Raw genomic sequence first — 23322 nt, 5'->3', positions numbered from 1 at the left:
GGGTCAGTGGTCACTCAGGGGTCACTGGTCAGTCAGTGGTCAGTCAGTGGTCACTCAGTGGTCACTCAGGGGTCACTCACGCGGCGCTGCCCCGCAGGTAGAAGGCCGAGGCCTTGGCCAGCGAGTAGCTCAGGTCGGGGTCCAGCGGCGTCCCCAGGGGCAGCGCCCAGGGCAGGCCGGGGGCAAACGGGGCCAGCCTGGCACGGACAGGGACACGGTCACACCTGGGCACACCTGGGCACACCTGGGCACACCTGGGCACACACCTGGGCACACCTGGGGACACACCTGGGGCACTGGGACAGGGACACGGTCACACCTGGGCACACCTGGGCACACCTGGGGACACACCTGGGACACTGGGACAGGGACACGGTCACACCTGGGCACACCTGGGCACACCTGGGGACACACCTGGGGCACTGGGACAGGGACACGGTCACACCTGGGCACACCTGGGCACACCTGAGACACAGCCACACCTAGGGATACACCTGGGACAGGGACACGGTCACACCTGGGCACACCTGGGACAGGGACACAGAGCGTGACAACACCTGGGCAGGTCACTCACACACCTGGGGAGGTCACACAAACACCTGGGGATGTCACACAAACACCTGGGGATGTCACACAAACACCTGGGGATGTCACAGACACACCTAGGCAGGTCACACACACCTGGGCAGGTCACACACACACACCTGGGGGTGTCACACACACCTGGGCAGGTCACACACACCTGGGGATGTCACACACACACCTGGGGATGTCACTCACACACCTGGGGATGTCACACACACACCTGGGGGTGTCACACACACACACCTGGGGGTGTCACACACACCTGGGCAGGTCACACACACACCTGGGCAGGTCACACACACCTGGGCAGGTCACACACACCTGGGGGTGTCACACACACACACCTGGGGGTGTCACACACACACCTGGGGATGTCACACACACCTGGGCAGGTCACACACACCTGGGCAGGTCACACTCACACACCTGGGCAGGTCACACTCACACACCTGGACGCGTCCCACCCCCCCCCCCCAGGTGACAGTGCCACCTGTCCCTCACCTGTAGCGCCGCCGTTGCTGCACCAGGTGTCGGCGGCGCTGCCGCTGCAGCCGCGGGTGCCGCTCCATGGCCGGCGTGGTGGCTGCGGCGACAGGTGAGACAGGTGTGCCCACCTGTGTCCCCAGGTGCGTCCCCACCCCCCAGGTGTGTCCCCAGGTGTGTCCCCACCCCCCAGGGGTGTCCCCAGGTGTCCCCAGGTGTGTCCCCAGGTGTCCCCCAGGTGTGTCCCCACCCCCCCAGGTGTGTCCCCAGGTGTCCCCAGGTGTGTCCCCCCTCCCCCCAGGTGTGCCCAGGTGTCCCAGGTGTGCCCAGGTGTGTGCCTAGCTCTCCCCAGGTGTCCCCAGGTGTGTCCCCAGGTGTCCCCAGGTGTGTCCCCACCCCCCCAGGTGTGCCCAGGTGTCTGCCATGTGGCTCCAGGTGTATCCCCAGGTGTCCCCGGCTGTTGCCAGGTGTCCCCAGGTGTGCCCAGGTGTGTGCCCAGCTCTCCCCAGGTGTCCCCAGGTGTGTGCCCAGGTGTCCCCAGGTTCCCCAGGTGTCTCCAGAGGTGCCCCAGGTTCCCCAGGTGTGTCCCCAGGTGTCCCAGGTGTGCCCACCTGTGCCCTCGGGCAGCTCCCAGGTGCCGTAGCCCTCGAGCCAGCGGTAGCAGGGGAAGTGGAAGGGCCCCAGGTGAGCGACGTCGTCATCGGGGTCACCTGCGGGGACACAGGTGTCACCTGTGGGGGTGACGTCACCTGTGCCATCACAGGTGTCACCTGTGCCATTGCTGTCCCCTGCACCATCACAGGTGTCATCTGTGCCATCAGTGTCACCTGTGCCCTCACAGGTGTCACCTGTGCCATTGCTGTCCCCTGCACCATCACAGGTGTCACCTGTGCCATCAGTGCCACCTGTGCCCTCACAGGTGTCACCTGTGCCATCAGTGTCACCCGTGCCCTCACAGGTGTCACCTGTGCCATCAGTGTCACCCGTGCCCTCACAGGTGTCACCTGCAGTGTCACCCGTGCCCTCACAGGTGTCACCTGTGCCATCAGTGTCACCCGTGCCCTCACAGGTGTCACCTGCAGTGTCACCCGTGCCCTCACAGGTGTCACCTGTGCCATCAGTGTCACCCGTGCCCTCACAGGTGTCACCTGCAGTGTCACCCGTGCCCTCACAGATGTCACCTGTGCCATCAGTGCCACCTGTGCCCTCACAGGTGTCACCTGTGCCATCAGTGTCACCCGTGCCCTCACAGGTGTCACCCGCAGCGCCACCTGTGCCCTCACCTGCCGTGGCAGCGCCGACGTCACCCTCGCTGTCCTCGGGCTCCTCCTCCTCCTCCAGCTCCTCCTCCTCCTCCTCGGTGTCACCTGTCCCCTCGGTGTCACCTGTCCCCTCGCTGTCACCTGTCCCCTCGGTGTCACCTGTCCCCTCCTCCTCCTCCTCCTCCTCCGTCACCTCCTCCTCCTCGCTGTCACCTTCCTCCTCCTCTTCATCCTCCTCCTCCTCCTCCTGGTCCTCGTCGCTGTCCTCGCTGTCCCCAGCGCTGTCCTCGCTGTCCTCGCTGTCCCCGGGGGTGTCCCCGGGGGTGTCCCCGGGGGTGTCCCCGGTGTCCCCGCGCTGTCCCCACACGGTGACGCTCTCCAGGTACCAGGAGCTCTCGGGGAGGCCCCCGCAGGGCCCCTTGTGCACCTGCAGCAGGAGGAGGCGGCCCAGGGGGCGGGGCACGCACACCTGGTACTCTGTCACCTGTGCGGGGACACCGGCAGTGTGTCATTGTCACTGTCACTGTGTCACTGTCACTGTCACTGTGTCACTGTCACTGTGTCACTGTCACTGTGCACCTGCAGCAGGAGGAGGCGGCCCAGGGGGCGGGGCACGCACACCTGGTACTCTGTCACCTGTGCGGGGACACCGGGGACACCGTCAGTGTGTCATTGTCACTGTCATTGTGTCACTGTCACTGTCACTGTGTCACTGTCACTGTGTCACTGTCACTGTGCACCTGCAGCAGGAGGAGGCGGCCCAGGGGGCGGGGCACGCACACCTGGTACTCTGTCACCTGCACGGGGACACCGGCAGTGTGTCATTGTCACCGTCAGTGTGTCACTGTCACCGTCAGTGTGTCGTTGTCACTGTCATTGTGTCACTGTCACTGTCACTGTGTCACTGTCACTGTCACTGTGTCACTGTCACTGTGTCACTGTCACTGTGCACCTGGAACAGGAGGAGGCGGCCCAGGGGGCGGGGCACGCACACCTGGTACTCTGTCACCTGTGCGGGGACACCGGGGACACCGGGGACACCGTCAGTGTGTCACTGTGTCACTGTGTCATTGTCACTGTCAGTGTGTCACTGTGTTACTGTCACTGTCACTGTGTCACTGTCACTGTGTCACTGTCACTGTGTCACTGTCACTGTGTCCCTGTGTCACTGTCACTGTGTCACTGTGTCATTGTCACTGTCACTGTGTCACTGTCACTGTGTCACTGTCACTGTGTCACTGTCACTGTGTCCCTGTGTCACTGTCACTGTGTCACTGTGTCATTGTCACTGTCACTGTGTCACTGTCACTGTGTCACTGTCACTGTGTCACTGTCACTATCACTGTGTCACTGTGTCACTGTTTCATTGTCACTGTGTCATTGTCACTGTCAGTGTGTCACTGTGTCACTGTCAATGTGTCACTGTCACTGTGTCACTGTCACTGTGTCACTGTCACTGTGTCATTGTCACTGTGTCACTGTGTCATTGTCACTGTGTCAGTGTGTCACTGTCAGTGTGTCACTGTGTCACTGTCAATGTGTCACTGTCACTGTGTCACTGTCATTGTCACTATCACTGTCACCGTGCACCTGGAGCAGGAGGTGCCCCAGGGGACATTGGGGACACACACCTGGTGCTCTGTCACCTGTGCGGGCACATCGGGGACGTCACCGTGTCCCTGTCACCTTGCTGTGCAGCCACTGCCGCTGCAGTGTCACCGCTGTCACCACTGCTGTGTCACCACGGCTGTGCCACCACTGCTGTGCCACCGTTGTCACCGTTGTCACCTTTGCTGCGTCGCTGCCACCGCCGCCACCAGGCCACCGTCACCGCGCCACCGCTGTCACCTCGCCGTGCCACCACCACCGTGCCACCGCCACCACCGACACCCTCTGGGGAGCAACGTCACCGCTGTCACCATTGCCACCATCACTGTGTCACCATTGTCACCTCTGTCACCATCACTGTGTCCTCTCTGTCACCTCCACTGTGTCACCATTGCCACCATCGCTGTGTCACCATTGTCATCTCCATTGTGTCACCACTGTCACCATTGTCACCATCGCTGTGTCACCACTGTCACCTCCATCGTGTCACCACTGTCACCATCGCTGTGTCACCATTGTCACCTCCACCATGTCACCTCTGTCACCATCGCTGTGTCGCTGCTGCCACCATCACCATGTCACCATTGTCCCCTGTGTCACCATCGCTGTGTCACCATTGTCACCTCCATCATGTCACCACTGTCACCTCCACTGTGCCACCACTGCCACCATCACTGTGTCACCATCACCGTGCCACCACTGTCACCATCGCTGTGCCACCTCTGTCACCATCGCTGTGTCACCATTGTCACCTCCATTGTGTCACCACTGTCACCATTGTCACCATCACTGTGTCACCACTGTCACCATCTCTGTGCCACCTCTGTCACCATCACTGTGTCACCATTGTCACCTCCACTGTGCCACCACTGTCACCATCTCTGTGTCCCCTCTGTCACCTCCATCGTGTCGCCATTGTCCCCTCTGCCACCACCACTGTGTCACCATTGTCACCATCACTGTGTCACTGCTGCCACCATCTCTGTGTCCCCTCTGTCACCATCATTCTGTCACCTCTGTCACCATCACCGTGTCACCATTGTCACCTCCATCATGTCACCACTGTCACCATCACCGTGTCACCATCGCTGTGTCACCATTGTCACCTTCATCATGTCAACTCTGTCACCATCACTGTGTCACCGCTGTCAGCACTGTCACCATCTCTGTGTCACATCTGTCACCATCACCATGTCACCATTATCCCCTCTGTCACCATCACTGTGTCACCATTGTCACCATCGTTGTGCCACCACTGCCACCATTCTCACCATCGCTGTGTCACCATTGTCACCTTCACCGTGTCACCTCTGTCACCATCGCTGTGTCGCTGCTGCCACCATCCCTGTGCCACCACCGCTGTGTCACCACTGCCACCATCACCGTGTCACCATCCCTGTGTCACCACCGCTGTGTCACCATTGTCACCTCCATCATGTCCCCTCTGTCACCATCACCATGTCACCATTGTCCCCTCTGTCACCATCCCTGTGTCACCACTGCCACCATCGCTGTGTCACCATTGTCACCACCATTATGTCACCACTGCCACCATCTCTGTGTCCCCTCTGTCACCATCACCATGTCACCACTGTCACCATTGTCACCATCGCTGTGTCACCATTGTCACCTCCATTGTGTCACCTCTGTCACCATCACTGTGTTGCTGCTGCCACCATCACCATGTCACCATTGTCCCCTGTGTCACTATCTCTGTGTCACCACTGTCACCTCCATCATGTCACCACTGTCACCTCCACTGTGCCACCACTGCCACCATCACTGTGTCACCATCACCGTGCCACCACTGTCACCATCGCTGTGCCACCTCTGTCACCATCGCTGTGTCACCATTGTCACCTCCATTGTGTCACCACTGTCACCATTGTCACCATCACTGTGTCACCACTGTCACCATCTCTGTGCCACCTCTGTCACCATCACTGTGTCACCATTGTCACCTCCACTGTGCCACCACTGTCACCATCTCTGTGTCACCACTGTCACCTCCATCGTGTCACCGCTGCCACCATCACTGTGTCACCATTGTCACCATCGCTGTGTCACCATTGTCACCTCCACTGTGTCACCATTGTGTCACCATTGTCACCATCGCTGTGTCACCATTGTCACCTCCACCATGTCACCTCTGTCACCATCGCTGTGTCGCTGCTGCCACCTCCATCGTGTCACCTCTGTCACCTCCACTGTGTCACCATTGTCACCATCACTGTGTCACCATTGTCACCTCCACTGTGCCACCACTGTCACCATCTCTGTGTCACCACTGTCACCTCCATCGTGTCACCTCTGTCACCTCCACTGTGTCACCATTGTCACCATCGCTGTGTCACCTCTGCCACCACCGCTGTGTCACCATTGTCACCTCCACCATGTCACCTCTGTCACCATCTCTGCGTCGCTGCTGCCACCATCACCATGTCACCATTGTCCCCTGTGTCAGTATCTCTGTGTCACCATTGTCACCTCCACTGTGTCACCTCTGTCACCATCTCTGTGTCACCATCACTGTGCCACCGCTGTCACCGCCCCGTGTCCCCGCTGCCACCCCCACCCTGTCCCCTGTCCCCTGTGTCACCATCCCTGTGTCACCACCGCTGTGTCACCATTGTCACCTCCACCGTGCCACCGCTGTCACCGCCCCGTGTCCCCGCTGCCACCCCCGCCGTGTCCCCTGTCCCCTGCCCCGCCCCGCGGTGGCGACACCGTCCCCGTGTCCCCAGGGCCACCCCCGCGGTGTCACCCGCCCGGCCACGCCCCGGCTGTCACCTGCGCCGTGTCACCTGTGTCCCCTCCCCCACCCCCCCCACAGCCCTGGGGTCCCTCTGGGGGGGTTGGGGACACTTTGGGGACGCTTTAGGGACACTTTGGGGACACCTGGGGACGCTTTTGGGGGGTTGGGACATCCAGCCACCCCCCCAAATGTCCCCAAATCTCCCACAAATCCCCTCAAATCCCCCCCAAATTCCCCCCAACTCCCCCCCAATCCCCTAAATATCCTCAAATCCCCCTCAAATCCCCCCCAAATCCCCTCAGGTTCCCCCAAATCCCCCCAATGTCCCCAAATGTCCCCAAATCCCCCCAAATGTCTCCAAATTCCCCCCAAATCCCCCCGAATCCCCCCAAATCCCCTCAGATCCCCGTCAAACCCCCCAAAATCCCCCTCGAATCCCCTCAAACCCCCAAAAGTCCCCCCAATCCCCCCAAATCCCCTTCAAATCCCCCTCAAATCCCCCCAAATTCCCCCTGAATCCCCCCAAATCCCCCCTAAATCCCCCCAAACCCCCCCAAATCCCCTCAGATCCCCCCCAAATTCCCCCTGAACCCCCCCAAATCCCCCCTAAATCCCCCCAAACCCCCCCAAACCCCCTCAGATCCCCCCCAAATGTCCCCCAACGCCCCCAAATCCCCCTCAGATCCCCCCAAATGTCCCCCAACCCCCCCAAATCCCCCCAAATCACCTCAAATCCCCCTCGAATCCCCCCCAAACCCCCCAAATCCCCTCAGATCCCCCCAAATCCCCTCAAATCCCCCCCAAACCCCCTCAAATCCCCCTCGAATCCCCCCAAATGTCCCCAAATCCCCCTCGAATCCCCCCCAACCCCCCCAAATCCCCCTCAAATCCCCCCAAACCCCCTCAAATCCCCCTCGAATCCCCCCAAATGTCCCCAAATCCCCCTCGAATCCCCCCCAAACCCCCCCCAAACCCCCCCCCCCCAGCCGCCCCCCCCGCCGCCCTCAGGCGCCGCCGCCCCTTGGCCGCGGCCGCCGCTCACCGCGCCGCAGTGGAAGTCGGGTCCCCAGCGGTCCAGCGGGGTCCTGGCGCTGCGGCCGCGGCTCCCCAGCAGCGTCACGGCGATGGCGTCGCTGGTGCCGGCGCCGGGAGCGGCTCCGGTGCGGACCCGCAGCCGGTACGCGGCCATGGCGGCGGCGCCCTCACGGTGATTGACGCGGGGCGGAGCCAATCGCCGCGGGGCCCGCGCGGCCTGCGGCCAATGGCGGCGAGGCGCGCTGGAACGCGGCCAATCGCGGCGGAGGGAAGGGGGGAAAGGGGCGGGGATTAGCGTCACTTCCGCCTTCACTTCCGCCGGCGCTTCCGGGTGCGATGGACCCCGAGTTCGACGACGAGGTGGCGGTGGAGGATCTGATGGTGAGGCCACGCCCCCGCTCCGCGCCTGGGCACGCCCCCTTTTTTAATTTTTGGCAGCCACGCCCACCCCCTGTGCACCCCCCCCGGGGCCGCCGCGAGCCCCCCCCCCCAAGGGCCACGCCCCTTTTGCGACCCCCCGACAGCGCCCGGGTTGGCCACGCCCCCTCAGCGGTGTGGCCACGCCTTTTTTGGGCGGTGTGGTCACGCCCCCGGGTGCGGCGGCCACGCCCTCCATGTGGGACCCCTCCCACACACACACCGGGGGTCTTTGGCGCGAGGCCACGCCCATTGGTTGTGGCCACGCCCCCTCCTTTGAAAGCTCCGCCCACGGGGTCCCTCCCAGTGTCCCCCCAGTGCTCCCAGTAAGAGCCAGGGACTCCTCCCAGTGCTCCCAGTAAGAGCCAGGGACTCGTCCCAGTGCTCCCAGTAACGCCCAGTGATTCATCCCAGTTCTCCCAGTGCTCCCAGTAACGCCCAGGGACTCATCCCAGTGCTCCCAGTAACACCAAGTGACTCATCCCAGTGCTCCCAGTAACACCAAGTGACTCATCCCAGTGCTCCCAGTTTTCCCAGTGCTCCCAGTAACCGCCCAGTAACCACCCAGTGCTCCCAGTAACCCCCAGGGACTCATCCCAGTGCTCCCAGTGCTCCCAGTAACACCCAGTGACTCATCCCAGTGCTTCCAGTAACACCCAGTAACGCCCAGTGTCCCCCCAATACATCCCAGTCCATCCCAGTCCATCCCAGTCCATCCCAGTCCATCCCAGTCCATCCCAGTACATCCCAGTCCATCCCAGTCCATCCCAGTCCATCCCAGTGCCTTCCCAGTGCCATTCCCAGTACATCCCAGTCCATCCCAGTCCATCCCAGTCCATCTCAGTCCATCCCAGTCCATCCCAGTCCATCCCAGTTACTCCCAGTCCATTCCAGTCCATCCCAGTCCATCCCAGTCCATCCCAGTCCATCCCAGTGCTCCCAGTGCCATTCCCAGTCCCTCCCAGTCCCTCCCAGTCCATCCCAGTCCATCCCAGTCCATCCCAGTTCCCTCCTAGTCAATCCCAATCCCTCCCAGTCCATCCCAGTTCCCTCCCAGTCAATCCCAGTCCATCCCAGTTCCCTCCCAGTACATCCCAGTCCATCCCAGTGCTCCCAGTGCCCTCCCAGTTATACCCAGTACATCCCAGTGCCCTCCCAGTCCATCCCAGTCCATCCCAGTTACTCCCAGTTCCCTCCCAGTCCATTCCAGTCCATCCCAGTCCATCCCAGTCCATCCCAGTTACTCCCAGTTCCCTCCCAGTCCATCCCAGTGCCCCCCCCACCCCCGTGACCTTTGACCCCCTCCCCGCCGCCCGTTCTGCGCAGGCGCTGGAGCGGCGCTACGCGGCCGAGCTCCAGCAGGGGGCGCCCTCGCGGCAGCGCCGCTTCGAGTACGGCTGGGGCCTGGTGCGGAGCCGGTACCGGGAGGACACGGCCCGAGGGGTGGAGCTGCTCTCCGGTGAGGGGCGGGGCCTGCACAGGGGGCGGGGCCTGCTCCGGTACCGGGAGGACACGGCCCGAGGGGTGGAGCTGCTCTCCGGTGAGGGGCGGGGCCTGCACAGGGGGCGGGGCCTGCCCCGGTACCGGCCCGAGGGGTGGAGCTGCTCTCCGGTGAGGGGCGTGGCCATGGAGGGGGGCGGGGCCTGCCCCGGTACCGGCCCGAGGGGTGGAGCTGCTCTCCGGTGAGGGGCGGGGCTTACAAAGGGGGCGGGGCCTGCCCCGGTACCGGCCCGAGGGGTGGAGCTGCTCTCCGGTGAGGGGCGGGGCCTGCACAGGGGGCGGGGCTAACACAGGGGGCGTGGTCATGACTGGGGGGATTTTTTTGGGGTCCCGGGGCAGTTTTGGGGCAGTTTTTGGGGTTTTGGGGCAGTTTTGGGGTCACTCTCGGGGTTTTTTGGGGTCACTCTCGGGTTTTTTGGGTTTTTGGGGTCACTCTCGGGTTTTTTGGGTTTTTGGGGTCACTCTCGGGTTTTTTGGGGTCTCTCTCGGGTTTTTTGGGGTTTTTGGGGTCTCTCTCGGATTTTTTGGGGTTTTGGGGTCACTCTCGGGGTTTTTGGGTTTTTGGGGTCACTCTCGGGGTTTTTGGGGTCCCTCTCGAGGTTTTTGGGGTTTTTGGGGTCCCTCTCGGGTTTTTTGGGTTTTTGGGGTCACTCTCGGGGTTTTTGGGGCAGTTTTGGGGTCCCTCTCGGGGTTTTTGGGTTTTTGGGGTCACTCTCGGGTTTTTTGGGGTCACTCTCGGGGTTTTTGGGTTTTGGGGTCACTCTCGGGGTTTTTGGGGTCCCCTCCCCCAGAGCTGCTGCCCGAGACCCCCCCGGAGGAGCAGCGTGACGTCATCTTCTACCTGGCCCTGGGCTACTACCGCCTCAAGGTGGCCCTGGGGACATTGGGGACATTTGGGGACATTGGGGGGGTTGGGGACATTTGGGGACATTTTTGGGATTTGGGGACATTGGGGACACTGGGGACGTTGGGGGGGTTGGGGACATTTGGGGACATTTTTGGGATTTGGGGACACTGGGGGGGGGCACAGGGAGTGTCCCCAGTGTCCCCACAGGGGTGAGAGAGCTCTGGGGTGACACCTGGAGCGGGGGATGGGGGGACGGGGAGGTGACACCGGTGACACACAGGTGACACAGGTGACACAGGTGACACAGGTGACACACAGGTGTCCCAGGTGACACAGGCGACACACAGGTCACACACAGGTCACACAGGTCACACACAGGTGACACAGGTGACACAGGTGACACACAGGTGACACAGGTGACACACAGATGGCACAGGTCACAGGTGACACAGGTGACAGATGACAGAGGTGTCCCAGGTGACACGGGTGACACACAGGTGACACACAGATGACACAGGTGACACAGGTGACACAGGTGACACAGGTCACACACAGGCCACACATAGGTGACAGGTGACACAGATGTCACACAGATATCACCCAGGTGACACCCAGGTGTCCCAGGTGTCCCAGGTCACACACAGGTGACACCCAGGTGTCCCAGGTGTCCCAGGTGACACAGGTGTCCCAGGTGTCCCAGGTGACACACAGGTGACACACAGGTTACACAGGTTACACAGGTTACACACAGGTCACACCCAGGTGTCCCAGGTGACACAGGTCACACAGGTCACACACAGGTGTCCCAGGTGTCCCAGGTGTCCCAGGTGTCCCAGGTGACACAGGTCACACACAGGTGACACCCAGGTGACACCCGGGTGTCCCAGGTGACACAGGTGACAGATGACACAGGTGACAGATGACACAGATGACACAGGTGACACAGGTGACACACAGGTCACACCCAGGTGACACCCAGGTGTCCCAGGTGTCCCAGGTGACAGATGACACAGATGACACAGGTGACAGACGACACAGGTGACACCCAGGTGACACACAGGTTACACAGGTTACACACAGGTCACACCCAGGTGTCCCAGGTGACACAGGTGACAGATGACACAGGTGACACCCAGGTGACACCCAGGTGTCCCAGGTGTCCCAGGTGACACAGGTGACAGATGACACAGGTGACACCCAGGTGACACCCAGGTGTCCCAGGTGTCCCAGGTGACACAGGTGACACAGGTGACAGATGACACAGGTGACACAGGTGACACCCAGGTGTCCCAGGTGTCCCAGGTGACACCCACCTGTCCCGCAGGAGTACGAGCGCTCGCTGGCGCACCTGGAGCGCCTCCTGGCGGCCGAGCCCCAGAACGCGCAGGTGCTGCGGCTGCGGAGCCGCGTCAGGAACCGGCTCAGGAGGGGTGAGGGGACAGCGGGGGGGGACAGAGGGGGGATTTGGGGACACTGGGGGGTTTGGGGACATTGGGGACATCGGGGGGGTTTGGGGACATTGGGGACATCGGGGACAGCGGGGGGGTTTGGGGACATTGGGGGGGTTTGGGGACAGAGGGGACATCGGGGGGACAGAGGGAGGGACAGCGGGGGGATTGGGGGGGGTTGGGGGGGTTGGGGACATTGGGGGGGGACAGCGGGGGGATTTGGGGGGGTTTGGGGACACTGGGGGGGTTGGGGACATTGGGGACAGCGGGGGGACAGCGGGGACATTGGGGGGGTTGGGGGGATTGGGGGGATTGAGGGGACATTTGGGGATTTGGGACAGCGGGGACATTTGGGGGGATGGGGAACATTGGGGACATTTGGGGGGGTTGGGGGGATTGGGGACATTGGGGACATTGAGGGATTGGGGACATTGGGGGGGCACAGCGGGGGGATTGGGGACACTGGGGGGTTGGGGACATTGGCTTAGGGGGGACATGGGGGGGTGTGGGGGACACTGAGGGGACGCGGAGGTGCCGAAGCCCCCCAGGGTGTGACATGTCCCCGTTGTCCCCTCTCTGTCCCTCTGTCCCGTGTCCATCTGTCCATCTGTCCATCTGTCCATCTGTCCACTCTCTGTCCCCTCTCTGTCCCGTGTCCATCTGTCCATCTGTCCACTCTCTGTCCCCTCTGTCCCTCTGTCCATCTGTCCATCTGTCCATTTGTCCATTTGTCCACTCTCTGTCCACTCCCCATCCATCTGTCCCCAATGTCCCTCTGTCCACTTTCTGTCCACTCTCTGTCCATCTGTCCATTTGTCCACTCTCTGTCCACTCTCTGTCCATCTGTCCCTCTGTCCACTCTCTGTCCCGTGTCCATCTGTCCATCTATCCCCTCTCTGTCCCTCTGTCCATCTGTCCCTCTGTCCACTCTCTATCCATCTGTCCATCTGTCCACTCTCTGTCCCCTGTGTCCATCTGTCCATCTGTCCATCTGTCCCCTCTCTGTCCATCTGTCCATCTGTCCATCTGTCCATCTGTCCACTCTCTGTCCCTCTGTCCATCTGTCCCCTCTCTGTCCATCTGTCCATCTGTCCATCTGTCCATCTGTCCACTCTCTGTCCCTCTGTCCATCTGTCCCCTCTCTGTCCATCTGTCCATCTGTCCATCTGTCCATCTGTCCCCTCTCTGTCCATCTGTCCATCTGTCCATCTGTCCATTTGTCCACTCTCTGTCCACTCTCTGTCCATCTGTCCCTCTGTCCACTCTCTGTCCCCTGTGTCCATCTGTCCATCTGTCCATTTGTCCACTCTCTGTCCATCTGTCCCCAATGTCCATCTGTCCACTCCCTGTCCATCTGTCCACTCTCTGTCCCCTGTGTCCCCAATGTCCCTCTGTCACCTCTCTGTCCATCTGTCCATCTGTCCATTTGTCCACTCTCTGTCCCCTCTCTGTCCCTCTGTCCACTCTCTGTCCCCAATGTCCATCTGTCCATCTGTCCCCTCTCTGTCCATCTGTCCACTCTCTGTCCCCTCTCTGTCCATCTGTCCATCTGTCCCCTCTCTGTCCATCTGTCCACTCTCTGTCCCCTCTCTGTCCATCTGTCCATCTGTCCCCTCTCTGTCCCCCCCCCCCAGACGGGCTGGTGGGCGCGGCCATCGTCGGGGGCGTGGTCATGGGCGTGGCCGGGCTGCTGGGCGTGGCCATCGCTCGCGCCCGCCACTGACCACGCCCCCGGAGGGGGGCGGGGCCCGCGCGATGACGCCACGGAGATCACGTCAGGGTGCTGCGGGGTGACGTCACCGCTCGCGGTGACGTCGGAGACGCCCCCTCCCCCCCCCCCAGTGCCTTGGGGACACCCCCGCCCCTCCCCCACCCCGCGCTGTCCCCTCCCCCCCCCCCCCCCCGCTGTAAATAAACCTGGTTGGGCTCCCGGCGTGACGTCACTGGTGGGGGCGGGGCGGGGGCGGGGCTGGGACCCCCGAGGGTCCCCAAGGGTCACCTGGGCCCCCCAAGGGTCACCTGGGCACCCCCAAATGTCCCAAAATGTCACCTGGGCACCCCCAAATGTCACCTGAGACCCCCCAAATGTAACCTGAGACCCCCAAATGTCACCTGACACCCCCAAATGTCACCTGACACCCCCAAGGGTCACCTGAGACCCCTCCGAGCCCCCCAAATGTCCCCAGGGGTCACCTGGGCACCCCCAAATGTCCCAAAATGTCACCTGGGCACCCCCAAATGTCACCTGAGACCCCCCCAGATGTCACCTGGGTACCCCCAAATGTCACCTGAGACCCCCAAGGGTCACCTGGGCACCCCCAAATGTCACCTGAGACCCCCCAAATGTCACCTGGGCACCCCCAAGTGTCACCTGAGACCCCCCAGAGCCCCCCAAATGTCACCTGGGCACCCCCAAATGTCACCTGGGCACCCCCAAATGTCCCCAAATGTCACCTGAGCCCCCGAAATGTCCCCAGATGTCACCTGGGCACCCCAAAATGTCACCTGAACCCCCAAATGCCACCTGAACCCCCCAAAATGTCCCCAAATGTCACCTGGGCCCCCCCCCCCAAATGTCCCCCCGCCCCCCCCCCCTCGCAGTTTTTGGGGTCACTTCCCCCCCCCACTTTTCCCCTCCCCCCCCCCCCCCGATTTGCGTCACAGGAAGGGGCCCGGGTGGGGGAGGGGCGGGCCCGGGTGGGGGAGGGGCGGGCCCGGGTGGGGGAGGGGCGGCCCCGACCCCTCGGGTACCCCCGGGGGGGGGGGGAGGGGCAGGAAGGGGGGAGGGGGAGGGGCAGGAAGGGGGGAGGGGCGGCTCCGGACACCTGGTTCCTTCCTGGGGGGGGGCGGGAGGGGGGGGGCAAACCCCCCCCAAACGGCCCCTCCCCCACCCCGGCCACGCCCGGCCGGACTGCGCTGACCAGTGAGACCAGTTAGACCAGTTAGACCAGTGAGACCAGTTAAACCAGTGAGACCAGTGCCGGACACCAGTTAGACCAGTGAGACCAGTTAAACCAGTTAAACCAGTGAGACCAGTGACCAGCAGTGACCACCAGTGACCAGTGACCACCAATGACCAGCGGTGACCAGTGCTCCCAGTGACCACCAGTGACCACCAGTGACCACCAGTGACCAGCGCTCCCAGTGCTCCCAGTGCCTCCAGTGACCAGTGACCACCAGTGACCAGCAGTGACCACCAGTGACCAGTGCCACCAGCGCTCCCAGTGACCACCAGTGACCAGCAGTGACCAGTGACCACCGGTGACCAGCACCACCAGTGACCACCAGTTCTCCCAGTGCTCCCAGCGCTCCCAGTGCCACCAGTGACCAGTGACCACCAGTGACCAGTGACCACCAGTGACCAGCGCCATCAGTGACCACCAGTTCTCCCAGTGCTCCCAGTGCTCCCAGCGCTCCCAGTGCCACCAGTGACCACCAGTGACGACCGGTGACCAGCAGCACCACCAGTGACCACCACTGACCAGTGCCCCCAGTGCCACCAGTGCCACCAGTGCCACCAGTGCCACCAGTGACCACCAGTGACCACCAGTGCCACCAGTGACCACCGGTGACCAGTGACCACCAGTGACCACCGGTGACCAGCGCCAGCACTGACCAGTGCCACCAGTGCTCCCAGTGGCCACCGCTGACCAGTGCTCCCAGTGCTCCCAGTGCCACCAGTGCTCTCAGTGCCAGCAGTGACCACCAGTGACCACCGGTGACCACCACTGACCACCACTGACCAGTGCTCCCAGCGCTCCCAGTGCAACCAGTGCTCTCAGTGCCACCAGTGACCACCAGTGACCACCAGTGACCAGTGACCACTCAGTGACCAGCGCCATCAGTGACCACCAGTTCTCCCAGTGCTCCCAGCGCTCCCAGTGACCACCGCTGACCACCAGTGACCACCACTGACCAGTGACCACCAGCGCTCCCAGTGACCACCGCTGACCACCGCTGACCACCACTGACCAGTGACCACCAGCGCTCCCAGTGCCACCAGTGACCACCAGTGACCACCAGTTCTCCCAGTTCTCCCAGTGCTCCCAGCGCTCCCAGTGACCACCAGTGACCACCAGTTCTCCCAGTTCTCCCAGTTCTCCCGGTGCCCCGGCTCTCGCGGCGGCCATGGCGCCGGGCGCGTGGCGCTGGGGCCCGCTGGCCGCGCTGGCCGCGGTGGCCCTGGGGCTCACGGGCTGGGGGCTCCTGGTGGCCGCGGTGGCCGCGGGCGTGTGGGGGATGGGCGGGGGCCAGAGCAGCGCGGTCACCGCGGTCATCGTCACCCGCGGGCTCTGGGCCGACTGCGCCACCGACGCCAGCGGGGTGACGTCCTGCGTGCCACTGGTGTCACTGGTCACCCTGCCCGGTACGGGGACACCGGGGGGGTGGGGGACACTGGGGGACATTGGGGACATTGGGGGGGTTGGGGACATTGGGGGGATTGGGGGGGTTGGGGACATTGGGGGGGTTGGGGACATTGGGGACATTGGGGGGATTGGGGACATTGGGGGGGTTGGGGACATTGGGGACATTGCAGGGATTGGGGATACTGAGGACACCGGGGGGGGTTGGGGACATTGGGGACATCGGGGGGGTTGGGGACATCAGGGGGACATTGGGGACACCGGGGATGTCGGGGGGATTGGGGACATTGGGGACATTGGGGACACTGGGAGGGTTGGGGACACCGGGGGGATTGGGGGGGTTGGGGGGGTTGGGGACACTGGGGACATTGGGGGGTTGGGGACATTGGGGGGGTTGGGGACATGGGGGACAGTGGGGACATCGGGGACATTGGGGACATTGGGGGGTTGGGGGATGGGGACATTTGGAGACATCGGGGGGATTGGGGACATCAGGGGGGTTGGCAACATTGGGGACATCGGGGACATCGGGGGGGGGTTTGGGGACATTGGGGACAGGGGGGACATTGGGGACATCAGGAGGGGACAGAGACCCGAGCACAGGAGGGGACATTGGGGACATTGGGGACGGGGGGGGTTGGGGACATTTGGGGACATTGGGGGGGTTGGGGACACTTGGGGACACTGGGGGGATTTGGGGACATTGGGGACATTGGGGGATTTGGGGACATTGGGGGGGGGTGGGGGATGGGGACATCGGGGACAGGGAGGGGACATTGGGGACATTGGGGACGTCAGCAGCAGGACAGGGCCGGGGGGGGGACAGGAAGGGACAGGGGGACATTGGGGACATTGGGGACATCAGGGAGGGGACAGGAAGGGACAGGGAGGGGACAGCGAGGGACACGGGGACAGGGGGAGGGGAGACGTGGGGGACACAGGGGGGGGACATTGGGGACACAGGGGGGGACATTGGGGGGGACATTGGGGACACTGGGGGGACATTGGGGACATTGGGGACATCGAGGTGACCTTGGGGGGTGACACGGGGCTGGTGGCATTGGGGACATTTGGAACATGGGGGGGACATCGGGGTGACCTTGGGGTGACCTTGGGGACATTGAGGGGGACACTGGGGACACTGGGGGGGTGACATTGGGGTGACACAGGGGTGACACAGAGCTGGGGACATTGGGGACACTGGGGACATCAGGGGTGACCTTGGGGGTGGCATTGGGGACACTGGGAGTGACTTTGGGGGGTGACATTGGGGACTTTGGGGGGGTGACACTGGGGACACTGGGGGACACGGGGGTGACACAGGGGTGGTGGCATTGAGGACATTGGGGACATTGGGGGGGTGACCTTGGGGTGACATTGGGGTGACACTGGGGACATTGAGGGGTGACACAGGGGTGACATTGGGGTGACATTGGGGGGTGACACAGGGCTGGGGACATTGGGGGACACTGGGGACATCAGGGTGACCTTGGGGTGACCTTGGGGACATTGGGGGTGACTTTGGGGGGTGACACGGGGGTGACACGGGGATGGGGACACTGGGGTGACATTGGGGTGACACTGGGGACATTGAGGGGTGACACGGGGATAGGGACATTGGGGTGACCTTGGGGTGATATTGGGGACACTGGGGGGTGACCTTGGGGTGACCTTGGGGGTGGCATTGGGGACAGTGAGGGGGCATTGGGGACACTGGGGTGACATTGGGGTGACACGGGGCTGGTGGCCTTGGGGGACACTGGGGGGGTGACATTGGGGTGACACAGGGGTGGGGACATTGGGGGACATTGGGAGTGACATTGGGGTGACACTGGGGACATTGGGGTGTGACATTGGGGTGACACTGGGGACATTGGGGTGTGACATTGGGGTGACACTGGGGACATTGGGGACAATGGGGACACGAGGGTGACCTTGGGGTGACCTTGGGGGTGGCATTGGGGACATGGAGGGGTGACACGGGGCTGGGGACATTGGGGTGACCTTGGGGTGACCTTGGGGTGGTGGCATTTGGGACATTGAGGGGGTGACCTTGGGGTGACCTTGGGGTGACACTGGGGACATTGAGGGGTGACACGGGGGTGGTGACATTGGGGACACTGGAGGACACTGGGGGGGTGACATTGGGGTGACCTTGGGGACATTGGGGTGACCTTGGGGACACTGGGGTGACATTGGGGGGACACAGGGATGGGGACACTGGGGTGATATTGGGGGGACACTGGGGTGACATTGGGGTGACACAGGGATGGGGACATTGGGGTGACCTTGGGGACACTGGGGGGGTGACATTGGGGTGACCTTGGGGACTTTGAGGGGTGACACGGGACTGGGGACATCGGGGACATTGGGGGTGGCATTGGGGACATCGGGGTGACCTTGGGGACATCGGGGGGGTCCTTGGGGAAGGGCGGGGTTGGGGGATTTGGGGATATTTGGGGACATTTTGGGGATTTTTGGGATATTTTGGGGGCGATTTTGGGGTGATTTTTGGGATATTTTTGAGGTGATTTCGGACGATTTTAGGGATATTTTTGGGGTGATTTTTGGGCTGATTTCGGGCAATTTTTGGGATATTTCGGGGGTGATTTTTGGGATATTTTTGGGCTCATTTCAGGCGATTTTTGGGATATTTTGGGGGAGATTTTTGGGATATTTTGGGGGTGATTTTTGGGCTGATTTCGGGCGATTTTTGGGATATTTTGGGGGTCATTTTTGGGATATTTTGGGGGCGATTTTTGGGATATTTCGGGGGTGATTTTGGGCGATTTTTGGGATATTTTGGGGGCGATTTTTGGGACATTTTGGGGGCAATTTTTGGGATATTTTGGGGGCGATTTTTGGGATATTTTGGGGGCGATTTTTGGGTCATTTTGGTCTGATTTCAGGCGATTTTTGGGATATTTTGGGGGTGATTTTTGGGATATTTTGGGGGCGATTTTTGGGATATTTTGGGGGCGATTTCAGGCAATTTTTGGGATATTTTGGGGGTGATTTTTGGGCTGATTTTGGCAATTTTTGGGATATTTCGGGGGCGATTTTTTGGTTATTTTTGGGATACTTTGGGGGTGATATTTTGGTTATTTTTGGGATATTTCTGGGATATTTTGGGCCGATTTCGGGGTCCCTAACCCCCCCTCTCCCCCCTCCCCAGGGTACCTGCAGGGCAGCCGCGCCCTGGCCGTGCTGGGGGCGGCCCTGGGGGCTCTGGGGGTGACCCTGGGGGGCTGCGCCGGACCCCGGAGGGGACCCCGGGCCGCGGGGGGGGCGCTGCTGCTGCTGGCAGGTGGGGGAGGGGCGGGGGGAGGGGCTGGGGGAGGATTTGGGGGGGATTTGGGGGTGGGGGAGGGGCTGGGAGGAGAAATTGGGGGGATTTGGGGGTGGGGGAGGGGCTGGGGGAGGATTTTTGGGGATTTGGGGGTGGGGGAGGGGCTGGGGGAGGATTTGGGGATGGGGAGGGGCTGGGATGATTTTAGGGGGGTGGGGGAGGGGCAGGCAGGAGGATTTGGGTGATTTTGGGGAGAATTTGGAGGTGGGGGGGTTGGGGGGATTTCGGGCTGATTTTTGCTGATTTTGGCCGATTTTGGGCTGATTTTGGCTGATTTTGGGTTGATTTTTACCGATTTTTGCTGATTTTGGCCGATTTTGGCCGGTTTTGGGCTGATTTTGCCCGATTCTGGGTTGATTTTGGCTGATTTTAGCCAATTTTGGGTTGATTTTGGCTGATTTTGGCCGGTTTTGGGCTGATTTTGGCCGGTTTTGGGCTGATTTTTGCTGATTTTGGCTGATTTTGGGCTTATTTTGGGCTGATTTTGGCTGATTTTGGGCTGATTTTGGCTGATTTTGGGCTTATTTTGGGCTGATTTTGCCCGATTTTGGGCTGATTTGGGGCTGATTTCGGCTGATTTTGGCCGGTTTTGGGTTGATTTTGCCCGATTTTGGGTTGATTTTGGCTGATTTTTACCGATTTTGGGCTGATTTTTGCCTGTTTTACGCTGATTTTTACCGATTTTGGGCTGATTTTGGCCGATTTTGGGCTGATTTTTGCCGATTTTGACCAATTTTGGGCTGATTTTGGCTGATTTTTGCCGATTTTGGCCGATTTTGGGCTGATTTTTACCGATTTTTGCCGATTTTGGCCGATTTTGGGCTGATTTTGCCCGTTTTGGGTCCCTCAGGCCTGGCCTCGGTGGGCGCCGCGCTCTGGTTCGGGGTCGGCTCCTCCCAGGAATTCTTCGACCCCTCCACGCTGGGGGTCAGGTGGGGGAGGGGCGGGGCCCCCAGGGGATTTTGGGAGGGGGTCCGGGGTTGATTTGGGGGGTTTTGGGGGATTTTGGGGTGACTTTGGGGATTTTCAGGTGATTTGGGGGTCCCTGGGTTGGATTTGGGGGAATTCTTGGGGATTTGGGGTTTTTTTGGGGGCTGATTTTGGGGGATTTGGGGGGATTTTGGGGGGTCTTGGGCGATTTTGGGGGTAATTTTCGGGCGACTTTGGGGATTTTCAGGGGATTTTGGGGATCTTGGGGGTCCCTGGGTTGGATTTGGGGGGATTTGGGGGATTTTGGGGGATTTTGGGGGGTCTTGGGCGATTTTGGGGGTAATTTTGGGTGACTTTGGGGATTTTCGGGTGATTTTCGGGTGATTTTGGGGATTTTGGGGGTCCCTGGGTTGGATTTGGGGGATTTGGGGGGGTTTGGGAGGTTTTGGGTGATTTTGGGGCGATTTGGGGGGTCCTGGGGGGTTTTGGGGGTGATTTGGGGATTTTGGGATCCCTGGTGTTGATTTTGGGGGATTTTTGGGTGATTTTGGGGGGATTTGGGGGGATTTGGGGGTCCCTGGATTGGATTTGGGGGCAATTCTTGAGGATTTGGGGTTTTTTTGGGGGGCTGATTTTGGGGATTTTTGGGGATTTTCGGGGGTCCCCGGGGTGGGTTTTTTGGGGTTTTTTTGGGGGGTGACGCCCCCTCCCCTCCCCTCCCCCCCCCCAGGTTCGAGCCGGGCCCCGCGGTGCTGCAGGCGGGGGGGGGAGGGGCGCTGCAGGCCGTGGGGGGAGGGGCGCTGCTCTGGATGGCTCGAGCCGGGTGAGAACCGCGCCCCTCCCCCACCCCCGCGACCCCTCCCCATCCTCAGACCCCGCCCCCCTCCCTAAGCCCCTCCCCCACCCTTGGGACCCCTCATCAAGCCCCTCCCCCACCCTCGGGACCCCTCCCCAAGCCCCTCCCCCACCCTTGGAACCCCTCCCCAAGCCCCTCCCCCTCCTTAAGCCCCTCCCCCTCTTTAAGCCCCTCCCTCACCCTGGGGACCCCTCCCCAAGCCCCTCCCCCTCCTTAAGCCCCTCCCCCACTCTGGGGACCCCTCCCCAACCCCTCCCTCACCCTGGGGACCCCTCCCCCCATTTAAGCCCCTCCCCCACCTGGGGACCCCTCCTCAAGCCCCTCCCCCACCCTCGGGACCCCTCCCCCACCCTCGGGACCCCTCCCCCACCCGGGGCTCGCGGTGGGGGCGGGGCTCGCGGTGGGGGCGGGGCTCGCGGCCGCCCCTCCCCCAGCCCTGAGCCGCCCCTCCCCCACAGCCCCGCCCGGCCCCGCCCGGCCGCGACCCCTCCCCCCACGCTGGGGGAGAAGTACGGGAGGAACGAGTACGTGTGAGGGGGGCGGGGCCCGAAATGGCCCCAAAATATCCTGAAATGGCCCCAAAATGAACCCCGAAATATCCTGAAATTAACCCCAAAATGAGCCCCAAAATGGCCCCAAAATGTCCTGAAATGGCCCCAAAATTAACCCCGAAATATCCTGAAATGGCCCCAAAATGAGCCCCGAAATATCCTGAAATTAACCCCAAAATGAGCCCCGAAATATCCTGAAATAGCCCCAAAATGAACCCCGAAATTTCCTGAAATTAACCGCAAAATGAACCCCGAAATGGCCCCGAAATGGCCCCAAAATATCCTGAAATAGCCCCAAAATGAGCCCCGAAATATCCTGAAATAGCCCCATAATGAACCCCGAAATAGCCCGAAATGACCCCAAAATGAATCCCGAAATAGCCTGAAATGAGCCCCGAAATGTCCTGAAATAGCCCCAAAATGAGCCCCGAAATGGCCCCGAAATGGCCCCAAAATGAACCCCGAAATATCCTGAAATGAACCCCAAAATGAGCCCCGAAATATCCTGAAATGAACCCCAAAATGAGCCCCGAAATGAGCCCCGAAATGTCCTGAAATGGCCCCAAAATGAGCCCCGAAATATCCTGAAATAGCCCCAAAATGAACCCCGAAATATCCTGAAATTAACCCCAAAATGAGCCCCGAAATGAGCCCCGAAATGGCCCCAAAATATCCTGAAATAGCCCCAAAATGAGCCCCGAAATGAGCCCCGAAATGTCCCAAATTTATCCCAAAAAATTCCCCCCCCCCAAAAAAAAAAAAGCCTCAGAATTTCCCCAAAAATTCCCCCAAAAAATCCCCAAAACCCCCCCCAAATTCCCCAAAAAATAAAAAAAAAAAATCCAAAATAATCCCACAAATCCCCAAAATTCCCAAAAAATAAAAAAAAAATCCCCAAAATCCTCAAAAATTCCCAAAAATTCCCCAAAATTCCCAACCCCCCCCCCCCCCCCCCCCCCTCCCCCCTCTGGGGGGGTCCGGGGGCTCCTCCCAGTAAAGACCAATAAAAACCAGTGAGACCAGTTGGGATTCCCAGTTTGGATTCCCAGTGCTCCCAGTTTGTGCTCCCAGTTTGGATTCCCAGTGCTCCCAGTTTGGGATTCCCAGTGCTCCCAGTTTGTGCTCCCAGTTTGGGATTCCCAGTGCTCCCAGTTTGGATTCCCAGTGCTCCCAGTTTGGGATTCCCAGTGCTCCCAGTTTGTGCTCCCAGTTTGGGATTCCCAGTGCTCCCAGTTTGGATTCCCAGTGCTCCCAGTCCAGGGCCGGGGATGGGCAGGTTCTGGGTCAAACTGGTTCCAAACTGGTCCAAACTGGTTCCAAACTGGTCCAAAC

At 61.2% G+C, this 23322-nt stretch overlaps 2 protein-coding genes and 1 long non-coding RNA gene across 8 annotated transcripts; 2 read left to right on the top strand and 1 right to left on the bottom strand.

Annotated features, from left to right (window-relative positions):
* Positions 1-3275: 3275 nt before the first annotated feature.
* On the bottom strand, positions 3276-8003 carry LOC128782709 (uncharacterized). Its single transcript, XR_008428875.1, has 3 exons — positions 7736-8003; positions 3962-4223; positions 3276-3339 (listed from the first exon to the last, which is right to left on the bottom strand). It is a non-coding gene; the product is annotated as an uncharacterized LOC128782709 (long non-coding RNA).
* A 14-nt stretch (positions 8004-8017) lies between these two features.
* FIS1 (fission, mitochondrial 1) lies at positions 8018-13871 on the top strand. The gene is made up of 5 exons (XM_053933159.1): positions 8018-8109; positions 9472-9604; positions 10437-10513; positions 11817-11922; positions 13575-13871. Exons 1-5 carry the CDS (start codon positions 8065-8067, stop codon positions 13661-13663), a joined length of 450 nt encoding a protein of 149 aa, XP_053789134.1. The 5' UTR covers positions 8018-8064; the 3' UTR covers positions 13664-13871.
* Positions 13872-14864: 993 nt separating this feature from the next.
* On the top strand, positions 14865-22927 carry LOC128782710 (claudin-7-like). 6 transcript variants are annotated; one of them, XM_053933178.1, is made up of 6 exons: positions 14865-15270; positions 15759-16306; positions 19480-19611; positions 20504-20585; positions 21314-21406; positions 21898-22927. In XM_053933178.1, the coding sequence occupies exons 2-6, from the start codon at positions 16069-16071 to the stop codon at positions 21971-21973; spliced, it is 621 nt and encodes a 206-aa protein (XP_053789153.1). In that variant the 5' UTR covers positions 14865-15270; positions 15759-16068; the 3' UTR covers positions 21974-22927. The 6 variants fall into 6 exon arrangements, with proteins under 6 accessions (XP_053789153.1, XP_053789149.1, XP_053789152.1 ...); XM_053933174.1 differs by having other exon boundaries at positions 14865-15442; positions 15481-16306; XM_053933177.1 differs by having other exon boundaries at positions 14865-15858; positions 15916-16306.
* The last annotated feature ends 395 nt before the right edge of the window (positions 22928-23322 follow it).

This window comes from Vidua chalybeata (genome assembly GCF_026979565.1).
Source record: "Vidua chalybeata isolate OUT-0048 chromosome 36 unlocalized genomic scaffold, bVidCha1 merged haplotype SUPER_36_unloc_1, whole genome shotgun sequence".
NCBI lineage: Eukaryota > Metazoa > Chordata > Aves > Passeriformes > Viduidae > Vidua > Vidua chalybeata.
This window is presented reverse-complemented; position numbering and strand designations above follow the sequence as displayed.